Source organism: Borostomias antarcticus, assembly GCF_949987555.1.
Source record: "Borostomias antarcticus genome assembly, contig: scaffold_63, whole genome shotgun sequence".
Lineage (NCBI taxonomy): Eukaryota > Metazoa > Chordata > Actinopteri > Stomiiformes > Stomiidae > Borostomias > Borostomias antarcticus.
The window spans coordinates 408,435-435,589 of record NW_028176448.1 but is presented as its reverse complement, the minus strand read 5'-3'; the positions used below and the strand labels follow the sequence as shown (position 1 = coordinate 435,589).

General features: G+C 44.1%; 1 protein-coding gene across 1 annotated transcript; it reads right to left on the bottom strand.

The window, feature by feature from the left end:
* Positions 1-745: 745 nt before the first annotated feature.
* Positions 746-26,833, bottom strand: LOC311328474 (phosphoribosylformylglycinamidine synthase-like; the record flags this gene model as incomplete). Its single annotated transcript, XM_084462439.1, has 6 exons — positions 746-765; positions 1,425-1,487; positions 2,031-2,224; positions 3,382-3,476; positions 23,240-23,382; positions 23,560-26,833. The coding sequence occupies 6 exons, from the start codon at positions 26,831-26,833 to the stop codon at positions 746-748; spliced, it is 3,789 nt and encodes a 1,262-aa protein (XP_084318565.1).
* Positions 26,834-27,155: the final 322 nt, after the last annotated feature.

Here is a 27,155-nt window from a genome sequence, read left to right as displayed (position 1 = left end):
GCTATCAGAGCACTGGCCAGTATTGAGGTTTAACTGAGCATCCAGCGGGAACATGCTTGATTGTTTCAGTTGACTGTAACTGCGTTGCCTGACTACGACAGAACCAAACACGCTGGTTAGTTGTCTGGGGGTATTTTTTCTAACGTAATTTCTCTGCTTACCGTAGCTACTGGCTACCGACTATTGCTGCGGCTCATCATTGGCCTGTTTATCCAGATACCCTTGGAGGTTAAGACGCAACATTTCGTTTCCTTTAGTCTGGATATAGTTCTCTATGGTGCCACGCTCTTGTTGGATAGTGGATTCAAGGTGCTGAATGATAGCGTCCCAATGATTACGAGCTGGTTAGAAGAATGCATAATATATGGTATTGGCGTAGGATGCGTTCACAATAGACGGTGTCATATAGTTATTGGTTTGACGACATTATATCATCACAAAACCGTTTCTTTTTCGTTATCAAATATATCGAAAACCATGATGTTTTAGCGGCTGTATTGTCGTATCAAAAGAACCACACCAAATAGATTTAACCTCATTAAAATGGTCATGGCTAGCCATGGCAAAGCCGGCTTAAATAACATCTACACTCAGTTTTTCCAGTGTGCTGAGGATTCGTAACTTCTCATCCTTGGTCATTGTGGCACCTAGGCTTTGCTCACCATATAGTAAGGTTGTATCTAAAATAATGACCTGATTGTTATATCCCTTGCCTTCGTTATACGAAAGGCTGATCGAATTTTTATTAGGAGCTGCTGATGTGTTCTGAACGCGCAGTAATTTTAACCAGCAAGCGACTATTAGGTCGTTATGCTTGCTGTTGAGCCTTTAGGCCATGTACTGGGGGAGGTGGTTATAAATATGCCCTAAGGCAGTAGTTGGCTAGCAGGAGAAAAGAAGAATTTTAGCAGGCATATGTAACCAGCTTAGTTAGAGGTTTTTGTATGGCTCTGTTGTTTTTGCCAGTTCATCACGCTATTCATTGCGCCATTCTCTTGAGGGAGAGCTGTTTTTACGTATATAACGAGAGTTCGGCACTTAAATTTTGGCTACAGTCTTTGGATTTTAAGGGCTTTAGGTATGGTGATGCTTTTTGACAAGCGCCCAATGGCTCCTTCTGAGCCTTTGCCAGCCAATAAAGTACTCAAATCACTCTTTTCCTGTAACATGGATATGTGCAAAATGGTTGAAGCCTATGTGACGCAAGTGATCATCTAGTTGAACTTACGTTAGATAGGCTAGGCAGTTGTACTATAAAAAGAAAAGCAGATTGTAATGGATACAAGATGGATTTTGGTTATGGGCATATTTAATGCCCATATTAACGCATAATCAATAAGTTAGCGGGTGCTCTATCCACTGCTTTAACAGGTTTACCCAAGCGGGATGGTCATTGAGGCAGGGAATCAATTCCAGTGACTCACCTCCGGCTTTAATAAACTCCTTTTTGGCGCCCATACCGATTTCTTCCAGTGTCTCCAAACAGTCTGAAACAAAAGAGGGGCAAATCACCAATACTCTCTTTGCGCCTTGATCAGCTAGTTGTTTTATAACATCTAGAGTGTTGGGCTCAAGCCATTTAGCTTTTCCAAGTCTGGACTGAAATCCAACGCTGTATTTATCAATAGGAATGCCTGCTTTCTCTACAAAAGATTCGGTTGTCTGGTAGACTTGATGGCGATAGCAAGTTTTATGAGCGATGGATGTTTTTTGGCAGCAGCTCTTGTCTTTCAGACAGTGGTTGCCAGTAGGGTCATCCTTCATGACGTGTCGTTCTGGCACACTATGATAGCTAAAGAGTAGATGGTCATAATCCTTTTCTAGCCAAGGGCTGGCACTTTCTACTAGGGCTTCAATATAACTGTCATGGTCGTAGAAAACAGGGTGGACGCGAAGTGGAGTGGTTATTCCCATCTTCTGCATTAGGGTTTTAGCCTGTTCAATCACTGTTTTGACTGATGACATTGCATAATGAGGGTAAAGAGGGAAAAGTAAAATTTCTTCAATACCTAGTTGTTTTGCCAGCCTACTTAAGGCTTCTGCCACGTCTGGCTTGCCATAGCGCATGGCCAGCTCAACAGGTATCTTGGTCTTATTTCTAAGTTTCTCTGTGCACCTCTTGCTATTTGCGATCATAGGTGAGCCTTGCTCGGTCCATATGGATTTATAGGCTTCAGCAGATCTGGCCGGGCGAGAAGGGAGGATGCATAGGTTGATGATGAGTCTGCGAATGACCCACGGCAGATCAATTACATGCTTATCCATTAAAAACTCATTGAGATATCGTCGAACATCTTTAACAGATGTGCTGTCTGGTGACCCTAGGTTGACCAGCAAAACGCCTCTGTTTTCCATATAGTAATGAACTCTCTATAAATTTGTGTGGTGGAAGTACCTCCAAATCCTTTTCAATGGTTTGGTGTTGGTTGTGCATGTGGTGGCACTTCAGAGTTAATACATTGAAAGCGAGTTTAACAGCTTTTGGGCCTGCTTTGGTGGCAATGATTCTTTTTCTCGTGGGTAAGTGCTTCTGGCTTTAGCGGCGAATAAGGCAAGAAGTTAATTATGGTTGAGTAGGTTGGTCAGACCCGTTTACGTCCAGCCCAGTACAGGACAGCAAAGCCAAAAACTGCAGACAGGATAGAGCCGGTTAAGACGCCAATTCGGTCAGAAATCAGATAGTCTGTGCTCACGCCTTCAAATGCCAGCGAGCTTATAAACAGACTCATGGTAAAACCAATACCGCAAAGAATTGATAGGCCGTACATCTGTATCCAGTTGGAATCAGTAGGCAGTTTGGCAAGGCCAGATTTAACGGCCAGCCAGCAGAAACTGAAAACACCAATTTGTTTGCCAAGGAATAGCCCGGTCACGATTCCCATTGGGATGGGTGTAAATAGACTTTTGATCTGTTCGGTATTGAGTTCTAGGCCGGCATTAGCAAAGGCAAAGATTGGTAGAATTATATAATGAACACTGCTGTGAAGATTGTGTTGCAAGACTTTTAGTGGCGAACGCCCATGGCGGTCAACTGCTTTCAGAGGAATAGTGAAGGCCAGTAGAACACCTGCTAGGGTGGCATGAACGCCTGACTTCAATACACAGATCCAGAGCATGGCGCCCACAAACATATAAGGCCAGATCTTGGTGACTCCGCGATAATTGAAGAAAGTAAGAATTACTAGCAGTACTGCTGCAATGGCCATAGACGTCAAATAAAGGTCTTCTGTATAGAAAATGGCGATGATAATAATTGCTCCAAGATCATCAATAATTGCTAGGGCCAGAAGGAATGTCATCAACGATGCAGGTGCCAGTTTGCCAAGAATGGCTAGAATGCCAACCGCAAAGGCAATGTCTGTGGCCGCAGGGATGGCCCACCCTTTGATAGCCGTGGAGTCTGTGTAGTTGAACGCTACATAAAACAGTGCTGGAACCAGCATGCCACCAATGGCGCCGATGCCTGGCAGCATAACCTGAGCAGGAGAGCTGAGTTCACCTTCGAGAACTTCCTGTTTTACCTCAAGGCCGATCAAAAGAAAGAAGACCGCCATCAAGCCATCGTTAATCCATGGCAGCAATGGTTTGTGAATATCCAGAGGGCCTACAGTGAAGCGGATGGGAGTGGATAACAGACGGTCATAGTATTCAGCAACAAAAGTATTTGCAGCTAGCATCGCCAATGCGGAGGCGATAAAAAGGAGTACGCCAATGGCATAGTCCTTCTGCAAAAAGCGATGAAATCGTCTAGCAAACATGTTTTCTCCAATGGCCCGTAGCTAACCGCCCGGTAACCAATCAATTACACTGATGTGCCAGTAATAGTTGTTATGCCTTGTTTTCTGGTTGAAAAGTATACATTGGCATAACGGACAAAAAATGGCACTTAGTTTATATGCAACGCGATGTTCGACTTGTATTACTTTTTAGAAAAGTTGGACATTCCCTGATTTTCAAGGGCTTTAGCCAATATGACCAAACTATGGGAAACCGAGAAGAACGCTTAACTTACACTGTGATAGGAGACAGATTTATCATAATTATGTTGTGCTATCGTACACTAACGTTAGTTCGTCGCTTAAATCTTGGCTACAGCCCTTGGATTTTAGGGCTTTAGTCGTAGCGATGTTTTTTTGGTGTGGTTCCATTGCTACGACGCCACGTTCACTAGTTCTCCATGATTATGAAGGTGAGAGCATTCCTTATGGAAGTTACAATACGCCTGTCAATCTCCACTTGGATTCAGTGAGCGTAGCTTCAACACAGACTATGCTCATTGCAAACTCCACTTTGCCAAGGTTAGATCCATACGGTCATTGAGCAAATGGAGGCAAGCTCCCTAAATGACTCCACTGGCAATCGGATAGCCAGTATCCAGCACCTTGTCCTAGAAAAGCTAGGTACGGTTTTTTTGAAGATAGTCTGCACACTTATCAATGGCTTCTCGTTTTGTCAGACCTCTCTTGCTCGCACTTTTCCGAATTCCCCGGGCCACCTTGCCAGACTTTCCACTTAGTATCTTCAGGGACCGTTCTGCCACCCATCTTTCAATAGCTTAATAACCCTTGTAGTGTAAGCAGTGACCGGCTTTTCACAGATATCCAAGTACATGGATAAAGTCCATTATGATGGTTGCCTTAACTCCCATCTTTTTCATCATCCAAGCAATTAGTTTCCGCTGTTGAGGGTGCCCATCAATAACAATGACCCACTGACGTTCCTGCTCTGGATCTAACATGAGCGCTTCCTCGAAAGCTTCTTCTATCACGGCTTACGCCTCTCTTTCTACACTGGCCAACACTCTCTTATGTTTGGCTGGAGGACGGAATTTAACAATGTTGTCGCTATTCCGATCCATATCCATGACCGATTTTGCTGTTCGAGGATTGGGTTTTACCGTATAAATGGCGACTGCCTGTGCCATTCGTTTGCGATCTTTCTTCTCTCCCTGACGGATATTGGTTTGCAGCTTCTGTTGACTCTTTTGCGCGTTCTTCCGTGTTGCTGCCCTCAATCCTTCCTAGTACATCACTAAGCCTTTACTGTCAAAACTGAGGATCTGCAGGTCTTTTGTTTGCTCAATCACGACCTTGCGCTGTTCGTAAAAAGCCTCAAAGTCTTAAGCCGTATCCGCTACCAGTTGCATAGCCTGTCGTGTTCCAACCATACTTAGGCAACTCTTACAATGTTGTTTAATCGTTCGATCATAATAGCGATCTATCACATTACTGACAATTTTCCCCCTTATGCTATCAGCTCTCTGGTAGTATCGAGGTTGAATTGAGTATCCAACGGAAATACGCGTTATTGCTTCCGCTGGCTGTAACTGCGACGCCTGACTACAACAGAACAGAACAAGATGGTCAGTTGTTGGGAGGTATTTTTCTGCCGTGATTCCTTTGTTCATCGTCGCTACCATATACAGGCGATTGCTGCGGCTTATCGTTATACAGGCGATTGCTGTGGTTCATCATTGGCCTATTTATCCAGATACTCTTGGAGGAGAAGGCGAAACACTTCGTTGCCTTCAGTCTGGATATAGACCTCTATGCTCTCATGTTCTTGTTGTGAAGTGGATTCAAGGTGCTGAATGATAGCGTACAAATGATCACGAGCTGGTGAGAAGAATGAATAATCTAAGGTATTGGCGTAGGATGCGTTCACAAGAGACGGTGTTATGGAGTTATTGGTTTGATGACGTTATATAACCATAAAACCGTCTCTTTTTCGTTACCGGATATATCGAACACCATGATGTTTTAGCGGCTGCATTGTCGGATCAAAAGAGCCTCACACAAAAACACGTGACTTGTTTCAAAGAGGCCTTGAATAATGGTTATCTGGTCGCGTATGTGGCACTGTATGTTGCTGAAACCATTCAGTCTTTCGATCAGCAAAATCAGCTATTTATCTCGCTGGTTAACCTTGAACATCAAGGAGGCAAAGGAGTTAGTTTAAAAAGCTCCTTCGATGTCATTGCAGCCTGTTAAAGGCTATGAATATTATTACTCTGCTGAAGTATCTTCCTGTTATGGAGAGGTTGAGCAACGTTGGGTTATGTTCAGGAATGATACTAGCAGGCTCAGTGACCAGAAAGCGCTGACCAAAATGGTACAGGAAAAGTCACTGAAAGAGGACGGGAGTCTGGGGAAAACTGTGCACAAAGGCCTTTCGTTGCCGGGATGATGCTTTGAAGGCATTTTCTCTGTGGCAAAAGCAATATGAATACTGTCAAGGCTCAGAGCTAGAGGTTATCAGCAAGCCCGGCTATGGGGAAAAAGGCAGTCTATCGACTGATAGCTAGCCTGATCATATGGAATACCAGCTACAAGCAGCTTGCTTCAAGCATGCGAGGAATACGAGGATGTACAGGCTTCACTGTGTTGCTTTATTATGGGCACTATGGCCTGAATCAGGACGAACTGAATGTAGGTGAATCGTGGTCTACCTATAAGTCGCAGCAACATGTTGAAAGATGATTTCTATTTCTGAAGAGCAGAATTTTCTGGGGTGTTCCCGTCACATTAAAAAGCCTGAAGGCATTGAAGCGCTGCTGATGGTAATGACACTCTGTCTGATGGTCTATGCTGCTGTACAGCACAGAATAAGACGTGAGCTAACAGACACAGCCGATTCTTTGCAAATCAAAAGAAAAGGCGCTGCCAGAACCATCTAGGCATATGGGTATTATGCTGTTTCCAAGGAATTAAGGAATTAAGGAATTAAGGAATTAAGGAATTAAGGAATTAAGGAATTAAGGAATTAAGGAATTAAGGAATTAAGGAATTAAGGAATTAAGGAATTAAGGAATTAAGGAATTAAGGAATTAAGGAATTAAGGAATTAAGGAATTAAGGAATTAAGGAATTAAGGAATTAAGGAATTAAGGAGTTAATGATCAATAATCAAGAGCAACATGTGGTTGGCTTGAAGGAAAGACAATGGATGATCATCCAAATTTTAGGTGTTTTTTACTAGTCTGTATATTCCAAGTAGGGTTGGTGAAAGACAGTTAAAACAAAACTTCCAACCTGTAGACGTTTCCCCTGCTTAGCCTCTGTACTGAAGACCTCGTGGCTGTTGATCATATGGTTGTTACAGACAACGATGGGCGTCGATTCAATGAATTACAGGCCCATTGGTTGCCATATGCACTGAGACTTTAGGTAAACAGACAGTGGTATTAAAGCCTTTTGAGGAGTTCTGCAAAGCGATTGTAGGGTAACAAGTTTTGTAAATAGTCTGATTTATGTTGTGTGATCAGTCGCGGGTAATAGTGCTTGCAATTGTGAAAGGCACTTTGACGCAAATAGATTATGATGGTCATTATTTCACTGAGTGATAGACTGAATATCACTGGAGGCTTTGTTGAATGACAGATGAGTTGTCTATGCCATTGTTGTTCAAATGTTATGCAGAAGTCATCCACATTACAGAATACACTGACAATAGACACAGTAGCCTAAAGTTCGTTATCTCTGGTTTGGTATTGGAAAGATAGCTAAGTGGTTTGGGCACCCTGTCTTTCATCATCGAACTCACGTTAATGAGGTAAATTTTTGGAATAGTTCAGGTTGCATGAGACAATCACTACAACTCAGGAAGTAGTAGAAGTTTAGGGCATCCAACCATTAACAGGAACTTAGCCAAGTTCATGCCTTTCTGAAACTTAGTTTTGTTTTTAGTCATGACGTACATTCTGCGTCTAAGGGAACCAGTGGCGTAAGTTTATACGAAAATGAGGCTTGGGTGAGATGGTATCTAGGCAGTATTTCAGTGCAGGTCCCTTATATAAATAAACCATGGTTGTTAACCTGCCTATTCAGAACTAATACGTTATGTTCGATTTTTCCAATAGTTCTAATAATTGAAGTTTCTCTAGTTACCAAGTGCCATAATACTATAATTGTGCTTTGGTGCAGTGGCAACACGTACTAATTAACGTGAGTTCTACGAGATAATCCCTTGCGCTACATAGGATTCAGCTTGTTTGTACATATTAATGTTACAGTAAAGGAGTGATTTGAGTATTTTATTGTCAGCCAAAGGCTCAGAAGGAGCCATTGGGCACTTTTAAAAAATATTACTATGCCTAAAGCCCTTAAAATCCAAGGGCTGTAGTCAAAATTGAAGCGCCGAGCTCACGTTAATTAGACATGTATTGATGTATAAAATGCTCTTACTACCGGTATTCCCAGATTTGGCCATATGAACATAACGGCTGTCGGCCTTGGCATTCAATATGGTATCCTTCTTCTAGGGAAAGCGAGAAAAGTAGAACATCGCGGTATTAATTTTGGTGTGGTTCCTTCGCTACGACGTCCTATGCATTAGTTCTCCATGACTACGAAGGCGAGAGAGTTCTTATGGAAGTTCCAATACGCCTGCCATCCACTTGAATCCAGTGAGCGTAGTTTCAACACAGCCTCGGCCACTTGCAAACTACACTTTGTCTCGGTTAGATCCATACGGTCATTAATCAAATTGCGGCAAGTTTCCTCAATGACTCCACTGGCAATAGGATAGCCAGCATCCAGCGCCTTGACATAGCAGAGTTTGTGGCGGTTTTTTGGAGATAGACTACACACTATATCAATGGTCTAACGTTTTGTCAGACCTCTCTTGCTCGCATTTTGCGGGATTCTCCTAGCCACCTTGTCAAGCTCTCCCTTGAGTATCTTCAGGGACCGTTCTATCATTTAGCTTTCAATAGCCTCATCCCTCTTGTCGCGTAAGCAGTGACCGGCTTTCCACAGATATTAGAGTTCATGGATAAAGTCCATGATGATGGTTGCCTTAACTCCTTTCTGTTGCATAATATTGGTAGTAAGTTTCCGCTGAATGACCCACTGCTGTTTCTGCTCCGGACCTCGCCTGAGTGCTTACTCGAAAGCTTCTTCCATCACGGCTTCCTCCTCTCTTTCTATACTAGCCCACACTCTCTGATTCTTGGTGGGAGGACGGCATTAAACAATGCTGTCACTCTTTCGATCCATATCTATGACCGATTCTGGTGTTCGATGATTGGGCTTTACTGTATAAGCGGTGGCTACCTGTGCCATTCGTTTGCGATCTATCTTCTCTACCGAACTGAGCTTGGTTTGCAGCTTCTGCTGACTCTTTTGCGCGGTCTTCCGTGTTGCCTACTTCAACCATTCCGGGCGCATAGGCCCTTACCGTCAAGACTGAGGACATGCAGGTCTTCTGTTTGCTCAATCACAACCTTGCTCTGTTCGTAAAAAGCCTCACAGCCTTTAGTCATATCGGTTACCAGTTGCATAGTCTGTCGTGTTCCAACCATCTCTAGGCAACTTTCTTGATGTCGTGTAACCGTTTGATCATAATAGCGATCCATCACATCTCTGACAATGTTTACTCATGACATCAGAGTACTTGTCAGTATTTAGGTTTAACTGAGTATTAAGCGGAAACACGTTGGATTGCTTCCGCTGGCTGTACATGCGACGCTTGACTACTACAGAACCAAATTAAGCTGGTTAGTTGTCGTGAGGTATTTTTTCTGACGTAATTTCTCTGCTTACCGTCGCTACCAGTTACCGACGTTTGCTGCGGCTCATCATGGGCCTGCTTCTCCAGATACCCTTGGAGGAGAAGGCGCGACACTTCGTTGCTTCAGTCTGGATGTAGCTTTCTATGATACCATGCTCTTGTTGAAGAGTGACTTCTAGGTGTTAAATTATAGCGTCAAAATGATCACGAGCTGGTGAGAAGAATGAATAATCTATGGTATTAGCGTAGAATGCGTTCACAAGAGACGGTGTTATGTAGATATTAGTTTGACGACGTTATATCACCATAAAACGTTTCTTTTTCGTTACCTGATATATCGAAAACCATGATGTTTTAGCGGTTGCATTGTCGTATCAAATAGAGCCGCGCCCTATAATTTAGAATTATATGTATAATACATCGGTGATAATTTCAATATATTGGCAGGGTTCTTCTCGTAAGAGTATCTTTCTTCTTTGAAGAAGAAGTTAAAAAAATGATGTAGATAACCCGGTTAACTAACTTTTTCAAATGTCTCTATACATCCGACTTTTTGCGCGATCATGATCTTATCTTTCCTGTATGCATAATCGCATTAGTAACAATGGAATAATTAATAATTTTTTTTGGTGAAGTATGGCGACTGTAATCATTAATCAAACTGTGATTGAAAACAGCAAAAAATTTGTTCTATTCGGTGGAATCAACGTACTTGAAGACTTTGATTGTTCGTTAAAAGCCTGCGAACACTACAAAAAGGTAACCGAGAAACTTGGTATCCCTTTTGTATTTAAAGCCAGCTTCGACAAAGCCAACCGATCTTCTATCCATTCATATCGTGGTCCTGGCATGGAAGAAGGACTCCGTATTTTTGAGGAGATTAAGAAACAGCTGGACGTACCGGTTATTACTGATGTGCATGAACCTTATCAGGCGGCACTCGTGGCTGAAGTTGTCGATATTCTGCAGTTACCAGCATTTCTGGCCAGACAAACCGACCTTGTAGAAGCGCTGGCTAAAACTGGTAAGCCCATTAACATCAAGAAGCCTCAGTTTTTAAGCCCTTACCAAATGGCTAATATTATTGATAAATTCCGTGAGGCTGGCAATGATCAGTTGATGTTGTGTGACCGCGGCACCTGTATGGGTTACGACAATCTGGTTGTTGATATGCTTGGTTTTAATGTCATGAAGGAGGTCAGTGGCGGTTGTCCGGTAATTTTTGATGTCACTCATGCCCTTCAGTGCCGTGACCTAATGAGTGCTGCATCCGGTGGCCGCCGAGCGCAAGTCACTGAATTAGCTCGGGCTGGTATGGCAGTTGGTATTGCCGGGTTGTTTCTTGAAGCTCACCAGAACCCGGTCAAAGCCAAATGCGATGGTCCCAGTGCGCTCGCCATTGATAAGCTTGAGCCATTTTTACAACAGATGAAAGCGATTGATGATCTGGTAAAAAGCTTCCCTGAGCTGGATACCCATTAATTTTGGCTGCTGTCCTTTAGCGTTCATTCTTCTTCATATTCCGGTGTATGTTTTGAATGCTGCACCAGTTTCATTTCTTGAATCGTCTGTATATTTGGCTGTATGGATTTTAAGGTTGTTATTCCAGTCAGGTATGTCCCTTCACGGTTACCATGGAAACCGTTGCTGGATATTACTGGCAAAGCCATGGTATAGCATCTATTCTAGATGGCTTGCGAGGCATGGTTTGACCCGTAGCATGGTATTGTTGTTGTCCCAGATGACCAGCGTATATTTGATTCCGTTTGGGCTGTTGGCGGTATTTCTATGATGACTTAGGTGGCGCATAACAGTGGTAGGAATCGCCTTGCCGAGGTCGCGTTACTCTTTGGTGGCAGCCTGAAACTATTGTCGTCAATGTTCATGGAGATGAAACTTTGATTTCCCCTTCACATATTCGATTCGTTGCTGAGAACCTTGCCGCATCAGCTGTTGCAGGTATTTCCACTCTGGCAACACCTTTTGGTTCAGCCGAAATGGTGTTCAATCATAATACGGTAAAAGTGGTTACTGATTGCTATCGCCATGCGCTCTATTTCAGCCGCGCGCCCATTCCTTGGGTTTAAGATTTATACCCAGGCTCAAGAAGTAGAGGTAAAGACTCTGATCAGGAATTTTGGCACTTAGGTGCCATAGTATTTACTCCTGCCGAGTTCCTACGTTACAAGCATTAACGGAAACACCTGAGCCTGACATTGAACAGTGAGAGTACTTGGAACAGCTTCGGTCGCTGTGGCTGGGTATTCGAATTCATGTGTAGTGGTGACCGAAGAGTCAGGCGTAGGGGGGGTTGATACTCCAGAAGATCTTGAACGTGTACGAGCCATGTTTTCCTAACGTTACGTGAGTTCGATGGTGAAAGACAGGTGAGCGGCAGCCACATAGCTATCTTTCGGATCCCAAACATAGATAACGAATTGTGGGCTCCCGTGTCTATTGTCAGTGTATTCTGTGATGTGGATGATTTATGCATAACATTGTGAATCACAATGGCATAGATAACGCATCTGTCATTCAAAAAAGCCTCAGTGATATCCAAGCTATCTCTCAGTGAAATAATGACCATCATCATCTATTTTCATCAGATGGCCTTTCGCAATTTAAAGCACTATTCTCAGTGACTGATCACACAACATAAATCTGACTATTTTCAGAACTTAGTATCCTGCAATCGCTGTCCAGAATTCATGAAACAGGCTGTGATACCACTGACTGGGTATCTAAAGTTCAGTGCATGTGGTAACCAATTGGTCTGTCATTTATTGATTCGATGCTCATCTTTGTCTGTGACAACCATAGGATCAACAGCTACAAGGTCTTTAGTTAAGAGGCTAAACGTGGTAGAACGTCTACAGGTTGGGAGGTTGGTTTTAAGTTGCACCTTATTATTAACCATCTCTGGGAAATCCTGTCATTTTGCCTAGCAACGGCTAACACTGATGACTATAAACCAAGACTAGGTCAAATCGAAGAGTTAGCTGGTTGGATTTATGGATATAATGGCTATGGCTCTGAGAAGTTGGTTGATTGGTCGCAGGAGAAAGGCTTGAACTTGGTAACGAAAGTCAGGGGAAATATGGAGCTAAAAGAGCTGAAGGCCTTTGATAAAGTAATGCTGAGGGAACGGGCAGTGATAGAAAGCGCAAATGATCAGTTGAAGATATTTAACAGAGCGGACAAACTCGACGCGTTCGCAATTTAATTTTGCTGTAAACCTGACGGCAGGATTGATAGCCGATGCACGGTAGGCTAGGAAGCCATATATTGATGTTCCGGTACTAACAGAAGGTGTACCAATGGCTTGCTGAGCGCCGAACTCACGGTAGCGTTAAATTGTCCATGATTTTCACTGCCTCTCAGTCAGTTTGAGGAGCTTTGCTAGCACGGGCAAGTTCACGTAGTCATGTAACCAAGCTTTGATACTATTGCTTTCAAATTAAAACGCCTGTTGAATCGATAACAATATTCAGCAAGGTATCTTGACAGGTACTTCTGGTGATATTGTGGTAACTGTCTTTCAGAGAATTTTTGACGTTCCCAATCATGGTGTTGACCCACGTAAGTAACTCATTAGCCATTGACTCGTGACTACCACCTGTCACCACTGCTGTATGTGGGTGTCCAGCGGTGGTTATTCCTGTGAATTGCACCTAGGCCATCACTGACAACCCCGCCGGGGTGCTTTAGCGTCTGGAGTTCTGGATTCTTTTGCTGGAAACTGGTGGCTATGCTGAAACGCCCCATTCATTAGCTCTCTATTGTTAATGTCAGTTAGATGAGATAATTCCTTGCGCTACATAGGCTTCAGCCTTTTTGTACATATTTATGCTATAGGAAAAGAGTGATTTGAGTACTTTATCGGCCGGCAAAGGCTCAGAAGGAGCCATTGGGACTTTTCAAAAAAATATCACTATGACTCAAGCCCTTAAAATCCAAGGGCGTAGCCAAAATTGGAACGTATAACTCACGTTGATTACGCAGGGAGAGCATTCCTTATGGAAGTTCCAATACGCCTGCAATCTCTACTTGAATCTAGGGAGCGTAGCTTCAACACAGCCTCTACCCATTACAAACTCCATTTTGTCCCAGTTAGACTCATCCGGTCATTGATCAAATGGCGGCAAGTTCCCTTAATGACTCCACTGGCAATTGGATAGTTAGCATCAGCGCCTTGGGCGGGTTTTTTGAAGATAGGATGCACACTTATCAATGGCCTTCAGTTTTGTGAGATCTCTTTCTCTCGCTTGCACTTTGCCGTATTCCAATGACCACTTTGTCAGATTCTCTCTGAGTATATTCAGTGACCGTTCTGCCACCCAGCTTGCAATAGCTTCGTCACCTGTGACGTGTAAACAGTGGCCGGCTTTCCACAGATATTAAAGTATCAAGGTGCTGAATGCTAGCGTCCAAATGATCATGAGCTGGTGAGAAGAATGAATCATCAAGGTGATTGGTGCAGGATGCGTTCACAAGAGACGGATTTATGGTTACATGACGTCGTCAAACCAATAACTAACGTTAGTTCGACGCGTCAGTTTTGGCATAGCCCTTGGATTTTAAGGGCTTGAGTTACAGTGATGTTTTTTGAAAAGTGCTCAATGGCTCTTTCTGAGTCTTTGGCAGACAATAAAGTATTCAAATCACTCTTGTTCAGTAGCATGAATATGTACAAAAATGCTGAAGTACCATGTAGCGCAAGGGATTATCTAGTCGAGCTCACGTAAAACCGTATCTTTTTTGTTACCGGATATATCGAGAATCATAATGCTTGAGCGGCTTCATTGTCGTATCAAAAGAACCATACACATAATTGATGGTATTGGCGTAGTATGCGTTTACAAGAGACGGTGTTGTGTAGTTATTTGGTTGATAACGTTATATAATCATAAACCAGTCTTTTTTTTGTTACTGGATGTATCGAAAATCATGATGTTTTAGTGGCTGCATTGTCGTATTAAAAGAGCAGCACTCAATCAAAAATGGTATCGAAGCATCCTCTTCTCATTCTAAACTATCATTGGCATTCATTCGCTGCCCGAATACTTGGGAGCTGATTTATTATTAATAGGCTATACATTGACATCATTAACGCGCAAGCCGCATCGACAACAGGAGCACCAGTGGCAAAAGCTGTGTAAAAAGTTGAGCAAAATATCCAACGTTTCAATCGATAATTTGAAAAATCATGCGGTTGGCGATACACGGAAAACCTTGGGATCCATCGGTTATCTGATTTGATTTCAGACTGTGCCGAGCTTCTTTATGACACCAGTTGTAGTTAGGTTGGTGTCAGAGATATACATGATCTGGTCCGTTGCTGCTGAAATACGGTACCTGTTCGGGAAGAGCGATAATTTCTTACCAGATTACCATCTTACCTAAGTTTCCTTCTTGTATAAACTTACGACATTCAGTTTCAGAAAGGCATGAGCCTTGTAAGTTCTTTCAGTAATATGGCAGGAACAATAATGCAGTGGCTAGTTTTTCAAATGCCGGTGGCCGCATGGGTTTGAATGTTCTCCGTGTTGTTGTTGGGGGTGTTGCTCCATAAAAACCCGTGAGTTCTACCAGTGCAACAGCTGCCGTCACCAGACATTATTGATCAGTGGCACCACTCTGGAAGTTAGCAAACTGCCCTTTACCACTTGGTTTCTTGGCATGTTTTTAATGACTTAGACCAAGGATGGCATATTGGTCTTGGAGATCTCGATATAGTTGGGAATCTCTTGTAATGCTGCTTAGCGCTCGCAGCATTAGGTTGTACAGGTAATGAAAGAATGTGATGACAGCCATCCCCTGCAGGGACGTGTTCAGATGGATTATTCCTACTGGGGTGGTGAAAAGCATGGAGGAAAACTGAGCAAGCTTTTGAAAACAGACCAATATTTGTTGCTACCGTGCAATCCAAGGAGGACAATTACCAGCTGTATATGCGTTTCAGCATGGTCACTAGTGTCCGGGAAAAGGAGCTGGAACTCTGGGCGCAAAAGTATCTCTGGTATCATACCTGCTGTGTTGTCAGTTATGGCCTTTCTGTGCATTCACAGGAATAGCCGACGCAGGACACCCACATGCAGTAGTGGTGACAGGTGGTGGTCACGAATCTATGGCAATAGTTGTTTACGTGGGTCAACACGATGATCTGGAACGTCAAAAATTCTCTGAAAGGCAGTTACCACAATATTAACCAGAAGCATCTGCCAAGATACCTTGCTGAATATTGCTATCGATTCAACCGGTTCTTTTATGTGAAAGTAATGGTATCAAGGCTTGGTTACAAGGCTGCGCGAACTTGCCATATGGCAGCAAGGCTCCTTAAGCTGGATGATGAACAGTGGAAATCAGGATTTTTTATGGGATATCCTGATTCAGGATAAGCTGGACTAGTGCTTTTATGATCACGGCGGCACACGTGCAGATAAACTGTATCTTATTATGGAGCAGCGTCGTTCTAAATTTGCTGAAGATCAACTCTTTATTATGTTCTTTCGCTTGGACTTTACGGATGATAACTGTATGAACCTGCCAATAGCCCGTACACCAATGCCTCAGGAACAGTTTCTTGCCATACAGGCTGCAAAGGGCATAGTTATGTAGGTCGAGGTCTTTTAAGCTTAGGAACCACGTGGTTGGTTTTTGGTTCCTTAATTTTTACACTGTCATTTCATGTTGCGACAAACCCGGTGCAGTACCTGTTATCTCTCCGTACTGAATAAATATCTGCTGTCCCGCAGAAGTCGACTTGCCTTTGACGGTAATGACCGAACCATCTCGTGGGTCGCTTGACTTGTGCCATTGCCGTTATTAACGGTAATGGTGGCGACGACTCTCACTCCTTCCGGTATAAGCGCCTTGAATTGCTGCCAGATATTAGTGGTTGCCATAATCGTCTCATTGACTACCACTTAAATGTCAAATTCATGGAATCATGTGCGTAGAAGTCACGGTGAACCTCCCACCGCCCACGGAATGATGTCTTTTCAAGTCTACTGTTTACACAACATTTCCCACGTTGAAGCGTTGTTGCTAGTCGCAAGATATAGCTATCGCCAGTTGCCTGATATATCCTGAACCTCCACACGCACTCTAGGTTCAATGAACCATAGCCATGTATTCACATCAGTCAGTGGTAACTCAGTAACTCTATAGTGGAAATGCTATGGTTGCCTCATTGGTTAACTCATTACGGCCTCGCGCAGTATTCACTCGCGTTTCCGTTAGTCAGTCTTCCAGAATATCTGGAGCTTGGTTATAACCATTTGCGTCGGCTTTTTTGACGTTGACCGACACTCCAGTGTTGGCGCCAGACACATAGGCCGCATTATAAGCCTGCTCTGGTCTTCAGTTGGCCCTCAAGCTAATGACAACGGGTGCGGCTATTTTGCTACGACAATGAAGCCCAAATTCCTTGTAGAAAAAGCAGTTACACTCCCTTTTATCTGTTTTTTACCACCCCTATCATGGATATCCCGACTCGTAAAAACCACCTTAAATTTGGATGATCGTCAATTGTATTTGGGTGTGGCTCTTTCGATACGCCATTGAAGCAGCTAAAGCATCAGTGGTTCTCGATATATCCGGTAACGAAAAAGATATGGTTTTAACGTGAGTTCGAAGAGATAATTCCTTGCGCTACATAGGCATCAGCCTTTTTGCACATATTTATGTTACAGGGAAAGAGTGATTCGAACACTTTTCAAAAAAAACATCACTATGACTAAAACCATCAAAATCCAAGGTTGCAGCCAAAACTGGTGCGTCGTATTCACGTTAGTTATTGGTTTGACTCGTTATATAACCATAAGACCGTAATTTTTGTTAATTTGTATATCGCAAACCATGATATTTTAGCTGGTGCATTGTCGTATCAAAAAAACCGCCTTCACCTCAATTGAGCACTTTCCCTTCAGGTACACCCACTTGTGGAACTGTATATTGAACATTGGCGCCAATGCCCGCATGTGCATGGCCTAGCATCAAATGCCCTTACAGAATCTTGCAACTTTGTCTTCCTGCAAGTTCATGCAAGACTTCTCCACGATGCTTCCCAGGGTTTCCGTAAATAACCTTGCGCCGTCTATTTGGAATAAAGACAAGCTGATGCTCACAATACCATCGCGTATGGGCCAAATTGTTGTAATTTTGCATCCTGTTTCCTTCACGGTTTTTGGCCTAAACATAAAGGTTCTCGACCGGCTACACGGCAAAACCTCAGCGTAGCCACTATGGTATGCATGTCGTTTATTAGATGTTAATTATCAGTAACACCTCCATTCGTCGTCACTGATGCGCTTTAATCTTCTAAATTATCTTGTAAGTACTCAATTGTATCCTCCCAAGTACCAAATGTAATCAGATCATCATGATCTGACTGAAAGGAGTTTATGCTTGCGCTGGTGCAAGTACAATCTTGCTCCTGACTAACCGTGGATATTTGCTCAGTCCTGCAATTTGCTTCAGTTACAGTTGTAAGCTGATGGTTACTTGGCTCCGGAGAACTAGAACGTTCAGTCATGTCAAGTCTAATTGGTGTAAGCCTAGGCCTTCTATAGGATTCTTCTGCAACGGCAGATGAGAGTTGATTTTGTCCTGTTTCTGTACAACCAAAATCATCATTTATCTCACTTAAAGCATCCAACTGCAGCACTGTCAGCGGGTCTTCTCTACTATCTACTTGACTAAGAGAATAAGAAGAGGAGTGTTGGAAGCTAGCGGCGTTATCATAACTACTTAATGTATTATCACAGAGGCTATAAATCAGTGAATCTGTCTGTAGATTAGTGTTACTTTGCGCAGTCAGTTGCGGCATTGGTTCGCATTGTGTTGCTAGCCAAGAATCATACGCTAAAAGTTTATCTCTTAAAGGTCCGTTCCAATAGTTCTTAATTGCAGTACCCGTCCGTCCCGGGAGTTCTTGGGCAAATTTTGACCACTTGTTACCAGATCTTCTATGCATAGAGACAAGTATCTGGTCTTCCTCGGTAGTCCATGGACCTTTATTTATAGTGGGATCAAGCTGAGAGTGCCACCGCTCTCGACACTGCTTTCTGCTTTTAGGTGGAAGCTCTACGGCGATTGTTTCCCACCTATTCCCGAATCTATGATGCAATTTGACCAATTTAGCATCGTCCTCTGGTCTCCAAGATTGCGAAACACGAGTACGATACGTGTTAGCACGCTTTGTCTTTATATTGGTGCAGTCATTATGATAAGCTGGGACGTCATCCTCTGATGCCCATTTACTGCTATGGCCTGTAGAGCTACTCAAATGGCTTGTTTGAGTAGTATGCAAAGCGTCATTAAGCCTATTACGGAGGCTATGATCGTAATCTCTGATTCTCCTGTGTACATTACCATGGGTAGTAACGCGCGATGGTGAATGGCACTGTGGCTCAACATGGGTTCCAGCAGTGCTGTCTGAAAGACTTCGAAGATTTCCATCCTTAACAGAGCTGATATTGTAACCACCGATAATTGAGCTGGTTGCCACTTCTCTGTTTCCAAATACGAGAGGTCTTAGTGTGGGTTTATTTTCAGATTCTGCCACGGAACCTTTACCTTGGGAAGACTTTTCAGAATTGGTAGTGGTTTGTGTAGCTTGATCTTGTGTTCCTAATGATCGCGGATTAAATAAACTTGAAGTAAAACCGGTGGTATTCATTCTGTTAAGGCCTTAGATGAAGATATTTAAATACGACAACATTAACAGAAAAATGTTCCCCACAAAGCAATACTGACGTGGTGATAAATATCATTTTATCTGTAACGAGATGTTTGGCGTTTTTTATTTTCTCGAAAAGTCGAATGTCCCTGATTTCCAATGCTTCAGCCAATACGGCCATATGACTGCTTTTCCCCGTGGCAATTGATATTTTCCTGAATCCAACTGTTCAAACGCTAAAAGGCATCCTGATTACCATCTACCTAAGCCTACTGCTCGTCTATACTTGCGGCACTTGGTTCCCTCTAAGTAGGAGGTGCATCATGGACAATAACAAAATTCAGTGTCAGAAAGGCATGAGCCTTGTGGAGTTCTTTCAGCAATATGGTCAGGAACAACAATGCCCTACTAGTTTTTCCAATGCCGGTGGCCGAATGGGTGTAAATGTCCTCTGTGTAGTTGCTTGGAGTATTGCACCATAAAAACCGAGAGTTCTACCAGTGCAACCGCTGCCGCTGTCAGACATCATTGACCAGTGGTACCATGCTGGAAGCTGGCAAACTCCCTTTACCACTTGGTTCCTAGACATGTTTTTGATGACTCAGACCAAGAATGGCATATCGTCTATGGAGCTTTTGATATAGTAGGGAATCTCTTATAATGCTGTTTGGCATTTGAAGCAAAGCTCATGTAGGGAATGAAAGAACGGGATACAGCCGTCCCCTGCAGGGCTGTGTGCAGATGGATGATTCCTACTGGATGGTGAAAAACATAGAGGCAAACGGGGAAGAGGTTCTGAAAACAAACACCCATGTGTTGCCGCCGTGCAACCCAACGAGGAAAATCACCCGCTGTAATGCGTTTCAGCATCGGCACCAGTTCCCGGGGAAAGGAGCTGGAACTATGCAGCAAAAGCATCTCAGTGATGGCCTTGGTGCATTTGCAGGAGTAGTCGACGACGGATACCCACATACAGCAGTGGTGTTAGGTGTGGGTCACGAATCGATGACTAATGGGTTGTTTACGATGGTAAACACCATAATATGGAACGTCAAAAATTCTCTGAAAGGAAGTTAACACAATATTAACCCGAAGCATCTGCCAAGATACCTTGTTGAATATTGTTATCGATCCAACCGGCGTTTTTGTTTGAAGCAATGGTATCAAGGCTTGGTTACATGGCTGCGCGAACTTGCCTCATACCAGCAAGGCTCCTTAAGTTGGTTGAGGAACAGTAGCAATTAGGAAAGACGTTGGGTGAGGTTCTTTTGATACGGCAATGCAGCCGCTAAAATATAATGGTTCTAGATATGTTACGGTAACGAAAAAGAGATGGTTTTATGGTGACATAATGTTGTCAAACCAATAACTCCGTGGATTTAACATGGTAAGTGCAATTGTCTGTGGGTGTGGTTCCCTTACTATGATGCCACATTAATTAGTCTTCCATGATTTCGAAGGTGAGAGCATTTTTTATGGAAGTTCCAATACGCCTGTCAATCTCCACTTGAATACAGTGAGCGTAGCCTTAATACAGCATCTGCCCTATGCAAACTCCACTTTGCCCCGGGGATAGTTCCATACGGTCATTGGTCATAATGGCGGCAAGCTCTCTATATAACTATACTGGCAATCGGATAGCCAGCATCCAGTGCCTTGTAATAGCAGAGTTTGTGACGGTTTTTTGAAGATAGTCCGCAGACTTATCAATGGCCTCCAGTGTTGGCAGAGCTCTTTTGCTTGCACTATGCCGGATTCCTCTGGCCACTTTGCTAGTCTCTCCCAAGAGTATCTTCAGGGATCGTTTTGCTGCCCAGCTTTCAATAGCCTCATCCCATTGTTGTGTAAGCAGCGACCGGCTGTCCACAGATATTCAGGTGCGTTGATAAAGTCCATGATGATGGTGGCCTCCACTCCCTTCTTTTTCATAATCCCGGTAATCAGTTTCTGCTAATGGATGAGGGTCCATCAATAATAATGACCTGCTGCCGTTTCTGCTCAGGATCTAGCCTTAGCGCTTCCTCGAAAGTTTCTTTTATACGTCTCCACCTAACTTTCTACACTGGTCACACTCTCTTATTCTTGGCTGGAGGACGTAATTTAACAACGTTGTCGCTCTTCCTATCCATATTCATGTTCATGACCGATTCTGCCGTTTTAGGATTGGGTTTTACCATATAAACGGTGGCTACCTGTGCCATTCGTTTGCGATCTTTCTTCTCTCCATGATTGAGCCTAGTTTGCAGGTTTTGCTGACTCTTTTGTGCGTTTTTCTTGGTTGCTTCCCTAAAGCATTCCTAGTGTATCATTAGGCCCTTACCGGCCAAACTGTGGATCTGCAGGTCTTCTGTTTGCTCAATACAACCTTGCGCTGTTTGTAAAAAGCCTCAAAGTCTTGAGCCGTATCCGCTACGAGTTGCATAGCCTAGCGTTCTCCAACCATAACTTGGTAGTTATCACGATGTCGTTTAATCGTTCGATCATAAGATCGATCCATCACATCGCTGACAATTTTTTCCCCCTCCTGCCATCAGAGTACTTCTCAGTATTTAGGTTTCACTAGAGAATCTAGTGGAAAGACGCTAGATTGCTTACGCTGGTTGTAACTGCGACGCCTGATTACGATAGAATCAAACAAGCTGATCAGTTGTAAGGAGGTATTTTTTATAACGTGATTTCTCTGCTCCCAGTAGCTACCAGTACCGACAATTGCTGCGGCTTATCATTGGCCTGTTTATCCAGATACCATAGGAGGAGAAGGAGCAACACTTCGTTGCCTTCAGCCCGGATATAGCTCTATATGGTGCCATGCTCTTGTTGGGTAGTGGATGCAAGATGCTTAATGATAGCGTCAAAATGATCACGAGCTGGGGAGAAGAATGAATAATAGATGGTATTGGTGTAGGATGTGTGCACAATGGACGGTGTTACGTAGTTATTGGTTTGGCGGCGTATATCACCATAAAAACGTCTCTTTTTCGCTACCGGATATATCGAAAACCATGATGTTTGAGCGGCTGCATTGTCGTATCAAAAGAGCCTCATCACCATTGCCGGTTACTGCTTACACGACAATGGTGATAAGGTTATTGAAAGCTGGGTGGCAGAACGGTCCCTGAAAATACTCAGGGGAAATTCTGACAAGGTGGCTTGGGAATCAGGCAAAGTGCTAGCAAGAGAGGTATGACAAAACGGGAGATCATTGATAAGTGTGCAGACTATCTTCAAAAAAATCGTCCTAGGCTCTGCTATGACAAGGCGCTGGAGGCTAGCTATCAGATTGGCAGTGTAGTCATTGATAGAGCTTGCCGCCATTTGATTAATTGCCGTACGGATCTAACCGTGGCAAAGTGAAGTTTGTAAGTGCCAAAGGTTGTGTTGAAGCTACTCTACTGGCTTTAAATGGAGATTGGCAGGTGTATTGGAACTTCCATAAGGACTGCTCTTGCCTAGTAATTATGGAGAACTAATGAATGCGGCGTCGTAACAAGGGAACCACACACACTGCATACAGTACGTGATGTTATATTTTTTTATAGTTAGTGAAAGTTTTAAATCCATGACTTACTAAGGGTTACAGCGCAAATAGTGTATGTATGAACAACATAATTAACGTAGTTTGACGAGATAATCCCTTGAGCTACATAGGCTTCAGTTTTTTGGTACATATTAAACGTGAGTTAGACGCTTAAATTTTGCCTAAAGCCCTTAAAATTTATGGACTGTAGCTAAAATGGAAGCGTCTAACTCTCGTTAATTATGCTTAATCTTGAGACTATCGACGTGTAAGTTGGTGTTATTCTCTGGTTTACATAGTTTGGTCGTGTTGGCTGAAGCCATTGGCAATCAGGGGATGTTCGAATTTCCTAGAAAGTAAGAAAAGTCTAACATCGTGCATACAGGTTAAAGGCCATTCACTTACAGAACAGTTAATTTTCGCATACTATGACTTTACCCAACCATTGCTTCAAAAGGCAAAACAGCTGGCTTCTCGAAAGAAAAGCCAGCTTGATTTAAAACAGGAAAAGAGTTGTTCCTTTTAACTTACCCATACCCGAGCGTTTCGGAACATTCTCATCAACGGAGCATCTTCACCCCAGTGATCAGGGTGCCAGCTGTTCTGAACGGTACGGAAGACCCTCTCAGGGTGTGGCATCATAATGGTTACACGGCCATCGGCAGAGGTAAGGCCTGTGACCCCATGAACAGAACCATTGGGGTTGTACGGATAGCGCGTTGTCGGTTTACCTTGGTTATCTACAAACTTCAATGACAACTGACCACTAGCAGCCAATCGGTCAAGATGCGAAGGATCCGCAAACTCTGCATGCCCTTCACCATGAGCAACAGCAATCGGCATACGTGCACCTTCCATCCCTTGGAAGAAGATTGAACGGCTTTTCTGCACTTCAACCATAGACACCCGAGCTTCAAACTGCTCAGACTGGTTGCGAACAAAGTGTGGCCAGTATTCAGCACCAGGAATTAGGTCATGAAGGTTTGAGAGCATCTGACAGCCGTTACATACTCCCATGGCAAAACTATCCAGACGATCAAAGAATCTGGCAAACTGGTCTCGAGCCTGCTCATTAAAGATAATGGATTTAGCCCAGCCTTCACCAGCACCAAGTACATCTCCATAAGAGAAGCCACCGCAGGCTACTAGGCCTTTAAACTCATCCAGAGTCCTGCTACGAGATAGGATGTCACTCATGTGTACATCAACAGTCTTGAAACCTGCCCGGTCAAATGCAGCCGCCATTTCTACCTGGCCATTGACACCCTGCTCACGCAGAACAGCCATAGTTGGACGCACACCGGTGTTTATATAGGGTGCGGCAATATCCAAAGAAATGTCGTAAGGCAGAGAGGCATGCAGACCGTTATCACGATCATCCAGAAGGTTATCGTATTCCTGTCGTGCACATTCATGGTTATCACGCAGTGCCTGAATACGATAACTGGTTTCTGCCCACCAGCGCTGGAACTTGATACGGCTTTCACTCACCAGTTCAGCACCGTGAAACCGGAAGATCACTAGCTGGCCAGCAGCCAGTGTACCAATCTTGTGTGAGCAGGCTGCCAGACCATGCTGAGCCAGAATGTCTTTGACAATTCCTTTTTCACTATGTCGAACCTGAATAACGGCACCAAGTTCTTCGTTAAAGAGAGCTGGCAGTAGCATTGTTTTGTTACCAGCCAGCTTGTCCATGTCAACGGCAATACCGGTCTGGCCGGCAAAGGTCATTTCCATCAATGTGGTGAACAGGCCACCATCAGAACGATCGTGATAGGCCAGCAACAAGTCTTTGCACATCAGTTCCTGAATGGCATTGAAAAACGCTTTCAGGTCTTCCGCAGAATTTACATCCGGAGCAGTATTACCTAGCTGACCATACACTTGGGCCAGTGCAGAACCTCCCAGACGGTTATGATTTCGACCAAGGTCAATCAACAGCAGGTCTGTATCACCCTTATTGGTTTGCAGCTGCGGCGTTAGTGTCTTTCGAATATCCTGAACCGGCGCAAATGCTGAGATAACCAGAGATAGTGGTGAAGTAACACTCTTGTCTTCACCATTTTCCTGCCACTTGGTCCTCATGGACATGGAATCCTTGCCAACTGGAATCGCAATACCTAGTGCAGGACATAGCTCCATACCCACCGCTTTCACAGTATCAAACAGATTTTCATCTTCACCATGGTAACCCGCAGCGGCCATCCAGTTTGCTGACAGTTTGATATCTCCGATTTTCTCAATACGTGCAGCCGCAATGTTGGTGATGGCCTCACCAATCGCCATACGACCAGAAGCTGGTGAATTGATCAAAGCAACAGGAGTACGCTCTCCTATAGCCATAGCTTCACCGGTGTACCCTTCAAAAGCCGTCGCTGTGACCGCACAATCAGCTACAGGCACCTGCCAGGGGCCAACCATCTGGTCTCTATTAACCAGACCCGTAATAGTCCGGTCACCAATGGTAATCAGGAAGTTCTTACTGGCGACCGAAGGCAGCATCAATACACGTTTCATGGCTTCACGAAGGGTAACATCAGCAAGATCAAGAGCATCGCGTTCAAATGACTGTCGATTAATCTTCCTATGCATTTTGGGTGGTTTACCCAAGAGTACATCCAGAGACATATCTACAGGATGATTTTGGAAGTGACTGTCATCCAACAGGAGCCGCAGTTCTTCAGTCGCTTCTCCTACTACTGCATAAGGGCAACGCTCCTGCTGACAGATCTCTTCGAACCGCGGAAGATCTTCTGCAGCCACCGCCATAACATAGCGTTCTTGAGACTCATTACACCAGAGCGCCAGAGGTGACATTCCTAGTTCATCATTATTAATGGCGCGCAGCTGAAAGTGACCACCACGGCCACCGGCGCTCACCAGTTCATGTAGCGCATTGGAAAGACCACCGGCACCCACGTCGTGAATAAAGGCGATTGGGTTCTTGTCATCCTGCTGCCAGCACCGGTCAATTACCTCCTGACAGCGACGTTCCATTTCTGGGTTCTCACGCTGTACGCTGGCAAAATCTAGGTCTTCCTGCCCTTCACCAGACGTCATGGACGAAGCAGCTCCACCTCCCAGACCGATCTGCATGGCAGGACCACCCAGTACAATCAGTTTCGCGCCTACCGGAATTTCACCTTTTTCAACGTGTTCTGCTTTTATATTGCCAAGGCCTCCAGCTAGCATGATGGGTTTGTGATAGCCACGAACCTCATAACCAGCAGCACCTTTTAATTTGACCTCAAAAGTACGGAAGTAACCACAGAGATTTGGCCGACCAAACTCATTATTAAAGCCAGCGCTACCCAGCGGACCATCAATCATGATATCCAGAGGGGAAACAATGCGCTCCGGTTTTCCGTAGTCTTGCTCCCATGGTTGTTCATAGCCTGGAATATTCAGGTTGGATACGGTAAACCCGGTTAGACCAGCCTTGGGTTTTGAGCCTTTACCGGTCGCACCCTCATCACGGATTTCACCACCAGAACCAGTAGCAGCCCCGGCCCATGGAGCAATTGCAGTTGGATGGTTATGGGTTTCCACCTTCATGAGGATATGGATATCTTCCTCATTGAAACTATATTCGCGACTATCAGTCTTGGGGTAAAAACGTCTGGAATGGAAACCTTCAATGACAGATGCGTTGTCTTTATAGGCCGACAACACCCCTTCACTGTGCATCACATGGGTATTACGGATCATCTTGAACAGGGAAAGATCCTGTTCTTCTCCATCAATACTCCAAGAGGCATTAAAAATCTTGTGACGACAGTGTTCTGAGTTCGCTTGGGCGAACATCATCAACTCAACATCTGTAGGATCTCTCTTCAACTTCTGATAGCTGTCCACCAGATAATCGATTTCATCGTCTGCCAATGCCAGACCTAGAGACTGGTTTGCAACAGCCAGCGCCTCTCTGCCTTCTTCCAGAACAGAAACAGTGGTCATTGGAGCAGGCTCAGAGTCAGCAAACAGCCTAGAAATTTCGCTCTCATCATGAAGTACTGTCTGAGTCATCCGGTCATGCAACATTTTAGCAACCAGACCTTCCTGGTCTGCAGAAAGCTGGGCATCAGCAAAAACAATAAACAGGACCCCTCGCTCAATACGCTGGATCATGCTGAGTCCACAATTGTGAGCAATATCCGATGCCTTACTGGACCAAGGAGAAATGGTACCGGTACGGGGAACCACCAGATATTTGGCCTGAGGGGCAGAACCTGCTAGCTCTGTCTGTTGAATCTTTGAGCCATAAGTCAGAAGTCTGGCCAGAATATCGGCTTGTCTGTCATTTAATTCTGACTGAGTTTTAACATAATGCTGGAATTCAGCAATAACACAGGAGATCTCTGGCACTCTGCTCTGCAAATGAGCAAGCAGCTTTTGACTGCGGAATGGGGAAAGTGCAGGGGCGCCACGCAGTATCAGCATGTTCAGGTCT